Source organism: Choloepus didactylus, chromosome 23, assembly GCF_015220235.1.
Source record: "Choloepus didactylus isolate mChoDid1 chromosome 23, mChoDid1.pri, whole genome shotgun sequence".
NCBI classification, from domain to species: domain Eukaryota; kingdom Metazoa; phylum Chordata; class Mammalia; order Pilosa; family Megalonychidae; genus Choloepus; species Choloepus didactylus.
In genome coordinates this window covers 18,037,667-18,053,790 of record NC_051329.1, presented here as the reverse complement: position 1 = coordinate 18,053,790, position 16,124 = coordinate 18,037,667, and the positions used below count along the sequence as shown (strand labels likewise).

The following is a 16,124-nucleotide window of genomic DNA, read 5'->3' as shown; positions in this document are numbered from 1 at the left end:
AAGACCACTCGCTGAAAGTATCTATAGGTGCATCAGACTTCCCTAAGGGTGTGGACTGGCGTATGAGTTTCCTATCACATGCAAAGGATCGGAAATGGAATCTGGTCCATGGGTTCTTTGGTTCCTGGTTTACCCACCCCACCCTGGCATTTCTCACTGGTCACCTCTTGCTACAGTCCAGCCACCCCTATGCCCACACCTTGTGCGGCCAGCCCCCCTGCCTTAGAGACCCCGCTCACTTGCTTTGCAGACCCTTGGCATGGGCACCGGCTCACGGATGGGCTCTCCACACTCTCCAGGCTCTCACAGCACAGAGAAATGGCATCCAAGACCCACAAAGGGATGTGCACATAGCAGGTGCCCAGTAAATATTTGTTGAGCAAATACTGAATCCTTTGGGATTTTCTCCAAGACCTGAATGATTGCTTCTCCCATCCCCGAAAGCAGAGCCACTGGTGTCAGCTTGGTTTTATGATGATTATTTTTTTTTCTGCTACACAAATACTCAAGCTATTATAATAGGGTGTGCTTTGTTGGGGTTGAGGTAAGCAAGGGAGCAGTCTGAGCTGAAACCGTAAAGACTGAGCCAAAGGTGACAGTGGCATCCCAGGCAGACATAGAAGTCTGTTCAAAGTCCTGGTAGGAAGAGAGGGCCTGGCTGGTTGGAAGAGGAGGGAAGTGAGGAGGACTGGAGAGTGGTGGGAGGCTGGGTAGAGAGAAGTAACCTGGGGGTGGCTCCTGCAGCACCTTGTAAGTCCTGCGAGGAAGCTGGGACTCAACCCTAAGAGGAACCCAACAATGAGGAACCATCTAAAAATTCTAATAAGACTCCACCTTCTGCCTTTGCTTGTGTTTCCTTCCACCTATGAGGCAGCTCCCTGCCCTTACCCCTGCCTGCCCAAGTCCTATAACCATGCCCCATCCTTAAGACCCCACAGGAGTGACCTCTCCTCTGGCGAACCATCCCCAATTTCACCCTATTTCCCCCCGCGCGGGACATGAGTCCCAGAGGTGTAAATCTCCCTGGCAATGTGCAACATGACTCGCCGGGATGAGCCTGGACCCAGCATCGTGGGATTGAGAAGCTCCAACTTGGAATATCTCCTCTCCCCTCTTCCTACAATTTGGACTGAATCACTTAAGACACACTAAACATTTTGCTTTGTTGGCAGAATAGTCACAGTGAAGGGTGAAGGTCCAAGAGTCAGACCCTGATTTGGGGAAGTGCACTGAAACCTTCCATGCCTTAGTTTCCTTATCTGCAAAATGGACAGAATAGTTGGACCTACCTCGGAGGAGGATTGTAGTGGGGTTAACGTTCATTTGAATGAATCCATACAAAGCACGCAGCCCAGTGCCTGCCTCCCAGGAAGGATTCGGCGAGGGCTGGGTCTTCTTTTCTCCGCCTGCCTCCATTCATGGACTGTGAGCTCCACGTGGGAAGAGACTGTGGCTCCCAGCATGGCGGCACCATGCAGGAAATACTCGCCGAGTTCTGCTGTCATTTGGGGGGTTGGCGGTGCAGTCCAGAAGCTCTTCATCCTCAGTAACTCTTTCCAAAGTAGGACTGAATGAAGCAGCCACTTCGTGCCACTTAGCCTCCGCGTCTTCATTGTAAAAGTGGTCTCCTTCCACAGTCTTTCAATGAGATCCGACCTGACACAGAGGGCGATGCAATAAATGGTGGCTACTTGTTCCTCCCCTTGTTTTGTCAGTGTCCATGCTCCCCTGTTCCAGTAATGGTCCCCCAATTTTTATTTGGGAATCCCCTTTTCCCAACCTCTTGGTTGGTGTGGTTGGGGGGAATGGACTCTGCCTCGGGTCCCAGGATGGATCATGTGACCCAGACCTGGCCAATCAAAGCGCGGTTTCTTGGCTTGTGCTTAGTTCCGGGGTGATCATGTGACTCAAGCTGGTCCAATAAGAATGCCTCTCAGGAAAATGGCGGAAGCTACTGGGAAAGCCAGGCTTCTTCCCTTCCCTCCTGGAACGTGGGAGGATGTGGAGCTATGGCGACTGCAGCCATCTCGTGATCACCATGGAGGTGCGGAAGGCTGGGAGAAGAAAGCGTCAGGGGCATTAAGGAAATGGGGAATACAGCCAGCACGCAGAGCCAGGAGAAGAAGAGAATGTGCATTCTGTCGGCATCGGAAGAACCCTGAATCTGGGCATGTTGAAAACACCTCTTATCCTGGATTTCTCAGCTAGGTGTAGCAAAAAAGATCCTTTTCTGATGAAATCACTTTGGGTTGGGTTTCTTGGCAGTTACCACAGAAAGAGTTCTGATACACCTGCCAGCAGCCTTGCTCTCCACCACGCTTCGTGGAGAGCTCTGTGCTCCCAGCAACAACAGTGTTTGTGGCAGACATTGCACTGTTGAGTGCCCTCACAGCTGCTATGCCCCTTTTCACCTTCCCACAGAACCTTGTTTGGTTCAGATGATAATGTTCCTGACTCCAGGGGATAAATCAACACTGTTATAAGCCCATAATGGTCATCCCTTCCCCTTTTGCCAAGGACTGAAAGAGTAGCCATATGATCAAGTATTGGCCAACAAGATGACAGAAGTATGTTGGTGACTTCTGGAAAAGATTTTGCTCACTGATAAAAGAGGAAGCCATATGAAAAGTCCTGTTTGCTTCTGCCATCTCTTCTTGTTCATTGTCACTTGAGAACATGATGCTTGGAGCTACAGCTACCATCTTGCAACTGTGAGGATAGTGTGCGGACTTGTCAGAGATAAAGAGAGTCTGGATTCTTGGTGGTATAACAGCTGGAAATAAATCGCGAAATCAGTCACCTCTAGACTTCTTGTGGAATTAGGCAATAGTTGTCTATGTCATTTAGGCCACTATTCTTTGGGCATGTTTTATGTGTTGCCACAAGCATTCTTAACTCATACCATACCTAAGTGCTATAGCATTTACTTCATCATCAAAAGAAGCACAAAAGCCTAAGAACATCAGCTCCTTTATTATTATTATTTACTATTTCCCTCCTAAACAACAGCACAACTCAAACAACAATGACACACATGTCCCATCCATATACACAATACCACTAGCCTGTCTGCCAGGCTGTCTGGCCTTTGCTTGGTTCCTGGTGGGGCTGTCTCCAGACAGCCAACTCTGGAAAAATCCAGTCTTGGACACAGGGGACAAAAGAAAGGGGAAATCTTAGCCAGAGAATAAATGGACGGACTTCCAGACTACTTGGGGAGTGCCAGCTTGGGAACATGTTGTAAATGCCTGGATGGAGGGCAGAAGGCACTGTTTTATGTGGTTGGTGGATAAATCATGAGTGGAGATGTAAGATCTGCCTACAACCCTTTGGAGACCAGAACTACAGGAACACAGTGGGGTGAGCTAATGGGTTCCATCAACCAAATCCTGGGGCAGGCACAGAAACTGGGAGTTTAGAATAGGAAGCCGGGTCATGGGGAGGTTCCCAGAGAAAAGCAACCCTTGCATTAAGCCATAAGGTTAAGATACCATGTGAAATGTTAAGTCCCCTTTCTATTTGTTTTGCAGCTATAGAATGTGCAATGTTTGTATCAAGATAGGAAAGGTAAAGAAAGAAAAACTCCCAGCATTTTGGCCTAATGCAACTGAGCATGACTTGCCAATTGCACCATCTTTGGAGAACCCTCTACCACACTCTCCACGGAATCTGGGGTCCATCCATCCCCCCAACATTTTACTCACACTAAGTCTATTAGTTCTGCTAAGGTGATGTACCCTGGAATCAGAGAAGCCCTGGGATTGGGGAGGGGACAAGGATGGGCCAAGACTGGGGTCTCAAGTGCAGGTGACTTCCTGGTTGTCTTGGGGAAGCTGGTTGTTGAAACTGCTCTCTCCGAAGGGTGAGTAAGGGGGAATCTGGGGAGCTTCAATGATCAGCAGGCCCTCTGGGGAAAGCGAGGCAAAGACCGTCACGGGATCCACTTCTGCAGGAAGCCTAAAGGAAGCATATGAGTTTATTTATTTATTATTTGAAATACCACCTGAACCTTCTTTTATTCATTAGAGCGAAAATACCTGTGATAAGAGCTTAAGTGTGGGGCATAGAATGCTGGGTTTCAATCCTAGCTCCGCCCCTTTCTAGCTGAATGATCTTGAGAGGGTCACTCAATCACTCTGAGCTTGTTTCCTCAACTGCAAAGTGGGGATGACAATATCAAACTGGGACAGTACTTGAAGCTCTAGAATGAGACAAAGTGTCTGAAAATGCTTTGCAAATGGTAAAATGCTGCTCAAACTAGTTCTTAACTAGGTATCTAGGTATCTAGGACCTAGTTAACTAGTCTCCACCATTGCACCCATGACTGGTCAGCTTCTGGCAGAGGTAGCTATTGCTACCATCCCTTTATGGAGCCCAGGTAAGATGTTGGAGCAGGTAACACATTTTCCTTTGCTGTGTGCCTGCTGTAGAGTGCTTATGAAACACAATAATGGTGAAGTTCTGGGCACCTTGGCAGATAAAGGGAGTGATGCTGGCCACATGGATAGACTTCAGATGGCAACGTACTCTATGCTGCTTAGAATGAGACTTGATTTTGGTCACAGTTTAAGTTTCTCTTAGCAGGTCACAATTTTTTTGTTCCCCAAACACTTTTATAGGCATTACCTGGTTGGAGCTCTAGAAGAGCCTCAGACGGTTAAGAAGGTAGGAATCAATGCGCCCATTGCACAGATCATAAAACAGAGACGTGTGAAGCCAAATGACAGGCTCAGTGAGTGAGAAAGCACCAGAGCTTGGATTTCTGAACCCCACTCTGGCCCCAATTCTGAGAAGGTATTTTTATTATCTTTGGATTATTTTGAATGAATGAGGCTGTCTGGGATATGGTCTCTTTGACAAACTTTTGGAATTGGAGACCATGTTCTTGGCCTCATTGGGATGCCATTGTTAATAAAAATAATGAAAACTGCAACCTCCTGAGCACCTCCTAAGTGTCAGGTAATTTACCTGAATCCTCTAATTGACTTCTTAAAAATAATCCTACCAGGCAGGTCTAGGACTACCCCCAATTTACAGATGAGGAAATTGAGGCCCAGAGAGGTGAATGAATTTGCCCAAGGTCACACAGCTGCTGAGTGGCAGATTGGAAGACTGGAATTGGAATTCTGCTCTCCATAGCCAGAGCAGCTGACTGTGATGCTCCACTGCTCCCCTGGCACCAGACATCAGAATAAGGACGATAAGGGGATATGGACAGGAGGTTCAATTCAATAGATCTTTCCACAGCTCCAGGCTGGCTCTGCCTGGTGTAAATGCAGGGGCTCGATGAAAGAACCAAGAAATGACATAAGCCATCCCTGGTCTCACAGGCAGGGCCTTCCTGGTGGGGCTGGGGAGCTTTTTGCTGTGAACAGCAACGTGTAGCCACGTGATCCACATCTACCCTGGGGAGTCCCTGCCAAACTGGTGCCATGGAGATTAACAAGGGGCCTGCTGGGAAGGACCGAAGAGACACAGGGAGCCTGGGCAGTTGCCAAGTCAAACTTTTCAAGCAGCTACAAGGTTTGTACCGCCCATGGCTTGGATGGTCTGACTGTTTAACCATTCACGTACCAACCAATGGTACGTGGCGGTGGGACAGCCATTTGGGTTGGGCAGACCTGAGTTCAAATCCTGACCTTATGACTGTATGACCTTGGGCTGGGGATCTTTCCCCTCTGAACCAGTTTCCTTATGGGAAAAGGGGGATAACAACCATCTCTGCCTCTTAGGATGGCATGAGAATAATTACATCAGATAATGAAAGCAAAGGGCTAGGCACGACACCTAGCATAAAGTTAGTGCTCAACAAGTGTTAGCTTTTACCCTGTTATTGCAGTCACTGACCCTCCATGTGGGTACGCTGACACCTGTTAATATTTTAGCCCAAGTTGCAATATCGTTGAACCACAGAATGTCAGAGCCCAAAAGCCCTTCCTGATTGTCCGGGACAATGCCCTCATACTACAGGTGGGGGAAACTGAGGCCAAGAGATGGGCATAGATTGGTGCAAACTGTCTCACCACAGGGTGGCAAAGTTATTTCTTTTCAATTCCTGTTCAGTTCTTTTTTGCAACTGAAAGGAAGTCAGATGTGCTAACACGCCTTTAAAACCTTTAGCCTCGATTGCTTACTAATTTCCCTTTTTCACAAAGAAAGAGCTGATCTGAGTCTGAGATCCTTAGGCAGGCAACATTATCAAGTTAGAATTTAACCACTTTGGCCTTCATTGGATTTATTTTGCGCTGCCGTCTTCAGGGAACACTTTGGTGATGAAAATCTAACTTTATCAAAGGTGAGTTGATTTTAAAGAAAAATGTCTTAAGCAAATAATGTAAGCATTTAAGGCACATAAGGCCAAAATAGTAAAGGTATGTGAATGACTATGGTTAAGTCTGTAATTAGGTCTCCCTTAACCAAGTAGGAAGATCATGGGCTTTGAAGGTATAGACCTGGGTTCAAATCCCACAGCTGCTCATTACTAGCTGTGTGCCCTCAGTTGAGTACCATCACCTCTCTGGGCATCAGTTTCCTCATCCATAAAATGGGTTAAAAAATACCTACTCTATCAGATTATTTTAAAGATCAAATGAAATTCCATCTATACGGTCTTAACATGGCTCCTGGTACACTGTAGTTTCCAATAAGTAGCAGAACAGATGTCTGGAAAGATGTGGAGCAAGAAAAATAAAGTTTACTTTGGCTCTGGGTATTCTCTATGGACGACTTCCTGCATCTCCTGCGTCCTGTTCTCTCATCCAGGCTGAATGTGGAAAAGAGCCTATCTTCGGTCCTTCTTGCCCTGCCCCCAGCCTGATGGGCAAATTCTAAACCCTCTCTCCCTCCCCCAGTCCAAATGGGGCCTTTCACATGGGGGTGGACGGGTTGGGATGAATAGTCTAGCCATGGCTAGGCTAACAGCTGGACCAGCCCCAGCATCCTGCCTGAGTGGAAAACTCCAAGGATCCCAGTGAGGCTTTAAGGAGCTTCTCTGTCCTCTAAGGACCTGGGAGAGGTAATGAGGCCTCCTAAGATTTGCACAGGGCCATCCCAGACTCCAATCAAACTCCCCGGACGCCTGGGCAGAGCCTCCTCTCGCCCCACCCATTCTTGTGTGAGCTTCTTTTAAAGTGTATCAGGCCCCACGGAGTGAGCCCTGACTGTAAGCTGTGCTAAGTGCTGACACATCTCCTCTCACTCCCCATCACAGCCCCATCCACGAGGGTCTGAAATAATGGAAGCTCAGAGCAGTTAAGCAACTTGCTCAAAGTTACCCTCTTAACTTTAGTGGAGCCAGGATGCCCTGTACTCAGGAATGAGATTTAAAATCAACAATGGGCACCACTGGGCATTGAGCAATCAGAACAATGCATGTCATAGGGCTGGGAGAGGGTTCTGGGAGCCCCTGCTGAACCAGGAGGTTTGGAGGGTCCTGGAGACAGCCCCAGGATGGCTGGGTTGGTGGCCGAGGGCACTTGGTGCGGGGCCTCAGGGCAGTGGCTAATCAATATTGCAACAACTAGCCCAGCTCAGGGCCAAGCATCACCTGAACAGCCTTGAGCAACTGTAGACATTCTACCTGATCAAGGAGCAACCAGCAAGCCCCAAAGCCAATGAAATCTACGAAAATGGCCATTGTCAGAAGATGATTAAGTTGCCCACTTCTTTCCAACTCAGACTCTTTCACAGCTCTGCCCTGCCTGTGACTCCATCCTGTGACATTGCTTGAGTCTTGTCTGAGCAAGAAACATCAACTCCCTCCCCCTCCCTTTTCTCTTCTTTTCCCCTCTTGCTGCAGGAGGGAACGGTGCGGGTCACGGGGACAGCAGGCAAGCCAGTGAGCGTGAAGAAAAACGCTCTGGCGTTTGCCTTATCAGGAAGTGTCCACGGGCTTCTAAGAAAGCCGGAGGCTCTGGGAGCATCAGGAATGGGCATGGGGTGGGGGGGGGGGGGTGGCGCACAGGGATTGCAGAATCACAAAACTGAAAGAAGCCAGAGAATCCAGCTGGTGCAATCTGTCCAGACAGCGGACACCTTTGCCAGGATCAATGGTGGAGTTAACATTCAATAATAATCTTAACAACAAACTGCCACTTACAAGCACCTCCTGGTGCCAGACACTGTGGCATTAACTCATTTAATTTTCCATTGGTCGCTCTGCAAGGCTGGAGCCAGCCTCCATCTTACAGTTGAGGAAACAACAGACCTTGCTGAGCTTGGAGGTCGAGAAACCTCTTTGGGACTGTTCTAATTCCAGTTGTAAGGGCCTTGAGATGTCCTTTCACCTCTAGGAGACTCAGTTTCCCCGTTTATACAAGGAAGGAAATGTCTCTCTCCCTGCTGACTACCTTCACTGCAAGGATTAAATGCAGTGGTAGCAGGGAAAAGATGTTGGAACCAGAAGTGCTTGCAGTGGAGTGAAGCCGATTCAAGATAAGGTTCGTCTGCAAAGCACGCAGCAGCTCTTGCAGGCATGAAGCTATCGCTTTCTTGCTATGAGCCTCTTCTCCTGACAGGTTTTGCCAGTTAGAGGCTTGGCGTGACTTTGACTGCCTGGCTCAGCCTGTCATCTTTTTGTTGCCCCCCTTCCCTGTTAACTATGGCCTTTCCCTTCCACTCACTCCCCTTCAGCAAAACTTGCCCTTCCTTTGTCCCAATCTCTCAACCTCAAAACCCCTCAAGGTAATAAGCAGTGAGATCAGGACACCTTCCCACTCAATCCTGGTGGACGCCCTGGAGGAGGTGTTCATTCTCCCAGGCCAGGGGAGCATTACAGCTGACAGTCTTTGAAAGTGATTGGATGGGGGCACTGGGGTCACTGAGAGAGGGCCTGACTTATGGGGATGGGGCTCCCCTTTCAGTTGTACCACATACATGGGTTAGAGCCCTGATTCTCAGGATTTGGACAAGCCATTTCACCACTTTTACATTCAGATGCTTCATCTTTAAAGTGGGATTAATACCACTTTGCAGATGAGATGACATGATCCATGTGCCTCCCCACCCCACCCCTTTCTGGGGCCCCATGGCGGGTTTCCTGTGACTCTTTCTCCCCTTTAGGTGTGAGGGTTCCATTCCCTGCCCCTGGGATAGGAACTGGGGTGTCTTAAGGCAGAGATGCCCAAGAAAGAGAGAGAGAGAGACCCCAAAGCTCAGGTCCCAGGCACCCTCTCTCCTCCACCCCCTCCCTGAAATTGACACTCAGAGGTTACTTACTGGATTTTCTTGGTGAAGTTCTTGGAAACGATGCCACCTTCATGCTGCTTCTCTTCGTGTTTGCCTGGAAGGGAGAGGGACGTCACGGGTCAGCAGCCATGCCCCTTGGACATCGTCCAGGACTCAGGATCACATTTGAACCCTGGCTCCATCGCTGCTTTGCCGTATGGCCTGGCCTAGAGGTTCCAAGTTGTTGGAGCCTCAGGGCCTTCGTCTGTTTAAATGGACCCACTCAATCCCCTCTCCCAGGCTAGTAGAAAGAGGAAAATAGGTAGGAAAGGCCTTGCCCGCAGTCTTTGGACTATTAGTTACTAGTCTTAGGAAAGCACAGGCACTGGGCCATGTTTTGCAAATCCTGCATTTGCCTCTCCACTCCCCTAGCCAGTCAGTAGAACCCTGAAGCTAACATCCTAGACCCAGGTAAAGGAAAAGAGGGGGGTCACGTCCAACCCAGCTGGCATTGTAACTCAACGTCCTTCCCTTTCTTCTGAGGATGGGCATCTTTCTCCCTTTGTCACCGACGTGGAAACGGAGGTTCAAGGACAGGCCCAAGGTCACCCTGCAGGTGCGTGGAAGCTCTAGGTTCTCAATCAGCCGTCTCTGAGTCTAGGCCCTGTGCTGGCTCTGGCATCCCCAATGCCCCTCAGATTTCTGTCTGTGCCAGCTCCCAACTAGCTCTTTCAGCCACCTCATCTACCTGGAAATAATGCTTCAACCCGATGAAGGCACCCAGGCTCTCCTAAGCACCACGGATGTGAGATTCCACCCATCCAACCTCCTGCAAGTAGCAAGGGAGGACTTTCTTGCTTAGGAAGAAAAAGATGGGATTGCAAGAAGGTTTCGGTCCTAACTGGCTTTTATCTTGTAATGTATACAACAAATGCTGATCCTCCCCCATTCTTTTATTATTTTTTCTTTAACGGAGAGGGTGTCTCATTTCCCTTTAAACAAACAAGATTAGTGCATAGTGGAACTGTTGGGCCCCTATCACTTTTCACTCCTCACTTGTGGAACCACATTCCAGAGTCCAGGACCCTCATTTACACAAGGGATGTCCCTCTGAGGGGCTCCCAGACCAGACTGTAAATAACCTTCTGGAATGTGATGTCTTTTTGCAGTACAGATTTTTAAACACTGGCAATTTATAGATGATTACATTATTAATAGCTTTTTTATTGTTAACTATTCCTTTGTTAATAACTTCTCTGATTATAAAATAATGCGTGTTTAGTTAGAAAATGTAGAAAATGAAAAACATCAAAACCATCTATAATTCCACTGCCCCAAGAAAACCACGGATAACACTTTTCTAGATGTCCTTCCAGACTTTTTTCTCTGTCACTTTATAATACATATATGTTATATAGTATGGACATATATTCCATAATTTATCAAATGGGATGCATTTGATAAAATATGCATTACGCTTTGAAACCTGTTTTTAATCTGTGAATGCTTTATAATTATTTTTTCAGACGACACCAAATATTCTTTAACAACATGATTTTTAATGATTGCCAGCATTCTGCAGCATGACTATATACTAGTTTGTCCAGCCAGTTCCCTACTTTGGGGCATCAAAGTGGTTTCCCACACGGGAATAAACCCCACCACACTGAAAATTCTAGTAACTAAATCTTCACACCAGGCCCAGTGATTTCCTTAGGAGCATGAATTTCAAAGGCTTGTTCTTATTGCCAAATGGCCCTCGGGAAAGGCTGTACCAATTTATTCTCCCACCAGTGGAGTGGAAAGGGGTACATTTATAGAAATTCATTTTTTTAAACTGGAATAGCAGGCTAACGAGAACATGCTATTCCACGAATGTGCTGACACTCGGAAAATTTATTCCATGTGTAGAATTTATTCCATGTGGTCTAATCCGTGACCACCAATGGCCCAGCTCTAGCACATGTCTGGGGCCAGGGGACCACTGTTCCTTTCCAGGAGGCCTGCTCCCCCTGGGGACAGGCCAGGGCCTCTGACTCAGCTATTCTGCATCCTGGAATTCTCCTATAAGCTCGGTGCCCTGGAAACAATAAATGTTGATGATAATATGAAGAATAATAACAGCAAACTATTATGTAGAGCTCACTTGGTGCCAGCCACCGTTCTACATACCTTACCTCTATATTGACTCCTTTAATTCTCACAACAACCCTAGAAAGTAGGTACTTTTATTACTACCATTTTGTGAATGGGAAACAGAAGTTCAGAGAGGTTAAGTAACTTGCCCAAGGCCACACAGCTTGGAAGTGATGGAACAGATTCAAAGGCAGGCAGACAGCTTCCAAAGCTCTGGGTTTGGGACTTGAGTCTCTGCTCTGACATTTCTGAGCACATCTTCTCTGAGCCTCAGTTTGTGCTTTTCTAAAATGGGGGTGAGGACCCCTACCTTAATGGGTTAATGTGGGTAGATAATGACAATGAAATCACAGAATCACTTTATAAGTTGTAAAAAAAATACCGTATGAAGGTGAAGGCTTGTGATACTTTTATGTTGGGGAAACTGACTGTTCCTCAGAAGCAAAGCCTCCCTGTCCACGCTCTGAAAATCGGGTATTGGGGTTAGGGAAGGGAGGATCTCTGGGCCGGGGCAGCTCCAAATTCTCACAAAGAGGGGCCTGGAAAGGGGATTAAATGTAGCTGAAAGGGTATTTCCAGAAAGATCATCCTGACGCTTCATTTGTATATTATTTGCATACTTAGACTGCTTGTTGGGACTACTTAAGGATTATGAGTGAGTTTTAATTTCTTATTTTGTGTTTCTATTGCATTTTCCAACATGAAAGGATTTTCTCTTTGTAAACAGAAAGAAGTAATTATTATGTTTTTTTTTTTCTTTAAATTGGCCAGGGAAATTCAGAGGCCCATTGCAGCCACCATTTTCTCAACAGCCTCAGAGAAACGTAGGTGCCAAGGGGCAGGTGTCAGCACTTTGGGGAAAGCTGTTGGCACAGTAAAGAAAGAAGGGGCTGTTTCCAGGGGAAAGTAACTCTCCGGGCTTTCCAGTCCCTTCCTTGGCCAGAGTCTGGCCCAGTGGCCCACGAAAAGAACATTTCTTGGCTGGAAGCTGCAGAGTTGGGTGGGGGGATGTGAGGCATGAAAGAAAGAAAATGTTTGTCCAGCATTTCCCAGACACATCCCCGGAACTAGACACGCATAAGTGGAGCTGCCTCTCAGGAATTCATAACTACGTTAGCAAACTAAAGGCTCTGATAAGTCCTGCAGTGAGGAGCCCTGCTTCTAAGTTTGGTTCATCTGGCACCTTCCAAAGTTCTGAACACAACAACACTCCCTCCTGCAATTTCTCAGATGCCTAGTAATACCCTATAGCACACTGTTTGGCAAATATTGATCTAGTCCGTTTTGTCGTACGATTCACAGTAAAGCTGGGGCCCAGAGGTGGTGGGATTTGCCCAGGCTCACAGGGTCAGAAACAGATCCAGCCACCCTGACTCAGGACCATACAGGCCAGCCTCACTTTGAACCTCAGACTCTGCCTCAGAGAAGTGGATGACCTCAGGTGAGTTACTTTCTCAGGGCATCAGTTTTCTTATCTGTAAAATGGGGGTAACAGCTGTGCCCACACTTCCTTGGAGGTGCTCATGATGAACCAGGGAGCCACCATATGTAGGCACTTAGCCCAGTGCTGAGTCCAAAGCACTTGCTGAAGAATAGATTTGTCATTGCATGGTCTAGGATGGGAGGTTGGATCTGACTCCTGACTTACCTTGAAAGTTCCTTTATAAACAGAGCCCCTGATATTGATGTGATTTTTTAGATCCCTTTTATGAAAGCCCCCATATGTATTCTCAGGGATTTTGATTGATTCCATCAATCTGGTGTCAGTGATTGCACATCTGTGAGGCACTTTACAACCAAAAATGGCTTTGTCAGTCTTTGTCGAATTTAAGCCCTGATCTTCCCATTTTACACTTGTGGAAACTGAGGCTTCATGACTCACTCAAAGCCTCCAGATTAATAAGGTAATTAACTGGGTTCCCAGCATGGGGCCATCAGACCCCACATGTTAAGAAGCACCTGCAGAAAAGGATGGAGGAAAAGCCCTCCAGACTGGACACGGTGTCTCCTGGAGGGGCCACAGGGTGTGGGAGACCCTCAACCCTAATTATAACAAGGGTGGAAGGAATGGTGATAAAATTACCACTGTTTACAGAGCACCAGGCAGGCACTGTTATTAGCTCTGCTTTACAGATACTCAGCATATAGTGTCATAAATAATCTGCACATATTTAATCTTCTGTATAGCCTTGTAGGATAGATATTATTATGATCTCTAATTTTGCGGATGAGGAAACGGAAATTCAGAGTGGTGAAAAGACTTTATCATTCACATCTATGGAGCTATCCAGCACAACAGTGTCAGGATATGAACCCAGGTCTCAAGAGCATCTACCAGTTATTGGGGCCTCACCATGTGCCTGGCACTTGAATAACAACAGCAGCAGCTGATTCCTTGGGTGCCTGGCAATGTACATGCACCTTACATGCATCACGTCATTGAGTACAAAACCCAGTGAGGTGCAGCCATCTGGAACCACAAATTCCAGATCAGGAAACTGAGGCCCAGAGAAGTTAAGGAATTCGCACATCCTGCTGGTTATAGATGGAGCCCATTTCAGAACTTGGGCTTTGCACCTCAGCCAGTCAGGATCCCCAGCTGAACCCCTTCCTTCAGGACATAGTCCCAGCTTGTCTACCAGGCCATCACACCCGCCGGAGCCTCTGATGTTTCTGATTCTGCCCTCCCGTGGCTTTGAAACTACCCCCAACGCTGCCAGGGCTTGTTCCTGCCTGGCCTGCGACTGTAGTGGTTTTTTAATTGATTTTCTGGCTGGCAGGCCTCTGCCAGGAACCCTCTCTTTTTAGTGGAGAGTTGATTGGAAGGGAAGGAAGAGAAAGCTTTCTCTGCTGTTGAGCTTTGGAGCCAGAGCCAGTGAACAGGGGCTGAACCTCCTGTGTTCTCTCTCCTGTCTCCCACAGTGCTTGTCTCCCAAGCTGGGATGTGGTGTCCAGAGGCTTCCAGGCCCAGCATGGTCTCCGCTCCAGCTGCTGATTCACGGTGTGACCTTGGGCAAGGCCACTGGGGCCTCAGCCTCGTCAGCTGCACAATGGGGACAGATACCTCTGCCTCTCAGGACGGGATAAGGAATATAACAGTTTTAGCTCAGCCTTTGGTGCCTAGTAAGTGCTCAATAAATCATCGATTCGCTCCTTGACTCCCAGTTCTCACAGAGCCTGGGGATGACGCCTTGGGCAAATGTTTTTAGCCTCTGTGTGCCTCAGTTTCACCTATAAAACGAGGCCAGGATTCACCTCCCCTGGTTGTTGTACTGAGAGGCTACAGGTAAAGCACTTATTTAGCATGGCACCTAGCCAATATATAAGTGCTCAACCAAGGTTATCCACAATTATTATCATAATTCTTAAGCCTCGGTTTTCTTCTCTGTGACAAAGGGGAGGTGTTTCACTTAAAATCTGTGCTGGCTGTAACACTATCAGCTCCCAGCATCAAATGTGCCCAAGGAGACCCGGCTTTGTGTTGCTGGGGTATAATAAACCCCATTTCATCTTTGTCTTTTTTTGTCCTTCAATATCTGTTTACCTATTGTTTATATTATTGAATTCACTCCATCAAAACATCTGACGCAGGTTCTATTTTCCTACTTGTCCTCTGATTGTTACAGCACCCAAAGGCCCCAGCAGAGAGTGGGGGTGGGTGGGGGTGGGTGAGGCATAAAGATAACCTTCTGGGCTGCATTCCTGAGCCCTGAAGTCACCTGTGTTACTGCAGCCACAGCTGCCCCTCTAAGGAACTTTCTCCTGGCTATTCCCATGGCTGAGGCCTGCACCACCCCCATTTTCCCCACCCCCATTCTTTCTCCTTCCTGCCCCCCGACTCATCAGGACCCCACTCACCAGACACCTCCACGTATCCGTCCTTCGTCTTTACCATCAGCTCCTCTGGTTTGAAGCTGTGCACGTTGACACACACTTTCCAGGGCTCCCCAGGGAAGGGTGGGGGGCTCCTGCCCTCGGCGGGGACCCCAAACCTGGCTGCGGTGGTGGGTCCCCGGGGCACCATGCCCGACCTCAGGGACCCCGGCCAGGCCGAGGAGAGCCGAGGCAGACCCCAGTCGGACCAAGGGGCAGACAAGTCGTCGGGGAAGGGGTCCATGCCAAAGCCATCGTCCAACAGGCGGGAGGACAGAGGCGAGTCTCGGAAGGGGTCTCGGCGGAGGCGGCTTGGGTAGTGGCAGGAGAAGGGTAGCTGACCATCAGCCATGGTGGCTGGGGAGCTTGAGGGGGAAACTGAGGCTCAGAAGGTGAAAGCCACCTGCCCAAGATCACGCAGCAAGGCAATGGTGGATTGGCTGGTTTTCAAAGCAAATTCTTCAGCCTCAGAAAACGCTGCTCTTCGGCCAGGGACCCTGAAGCAGAATCATACACTTCCAAAGACCGAGGAACCCACCAGACTGGAGTCCGAACCGCCCCCAAGACACTCCAGCTATCAGAGGCGACCCCGGCTGGAGCTGCAGAATCCCAGAGGGTCCCCCCACTCCGGACCCCTCAGCAGAAATCAGCAAGTCACCCGTCCTCCGAGGCTGCCCAGGCTGGCAGCCAGATCGACTGAGCTCTAGACTGGAGCCAGGAGCTTAATAAACCCCGGGGACGCGCGCCTGGAAACTTCTCCCGGCTTCTCCTGGGCTGGGAGGCGGCTATTTATTTGCTGCTGGGGGCGGGTTTTGCAAGCGCCTCCTGTCACGGTTGTATTCGGAGGTGATGACCCAGCCCCCGAGAATCCGCTGCGGGAACAGCTGGGCTCGCGTGGGGGCTGGTAGGGGCCGCTCCCCACCCCCACCCTCCGGCGGCACCCAGGCCCG

General features: G+C 48.6%; 1 protein-coding gene across 1 annotated transcript; it reads right to left on the bottom strand.

The window, feature by feature from the left end:
* Positions 1 to 2,952: 2,952 nt before the first annotated feature.
* HSPB8 (heat shock protein family B (small) member 8) lies at positions 2,953 to 15,967 on the bottom strand. Its single transcript, XM_037816971.1, has 3 exons — positions 15,160 to 15,967; positions 9,217 to 9,280; positions 2,953 to 3,957 (listed from the first exon to the last, which is right to left on the bottom strand). Exons 1-3 carry the CDS (start codon positions 15,524 to 15,526, stop codon positions 3,798 to 3,800), a joined length of 591 nt encoding a protein of 196 aa, XP_037672899.1. The 5' UTR covers positions 15,527 to 15,967; the 3' UTR covers positions 2,953 to 3,797.
* Positions 15,968 to 16,124: the final 157 nt, after the last annotated feature.

Bases quoted from the DNA above. Each gene is read 5' to 3' on its own strand.
- HSPB8 (XM_037816971.1), bottom strand. From the start codon at position 15,526: ATGGCTGATGGTCAGCTACCCTTCTCCTGCCACTACCCAAGCCGCCTC. The intron at 9,281-15,159 runs GTGAGTGGGGTC...TCTCCCTTCCAG, and splicing joins CGGATACGTGGAGGTGTCTG to GCAAACACGAAGAGAAGCAG. The intron at 3,958-9,216 runs GTAAGTAACCTC...TGCTTCCTTTAG, and splicing joins AACTTCACCAAGAAAATCCA to GCTTCCTGCAGAAGTGGATC.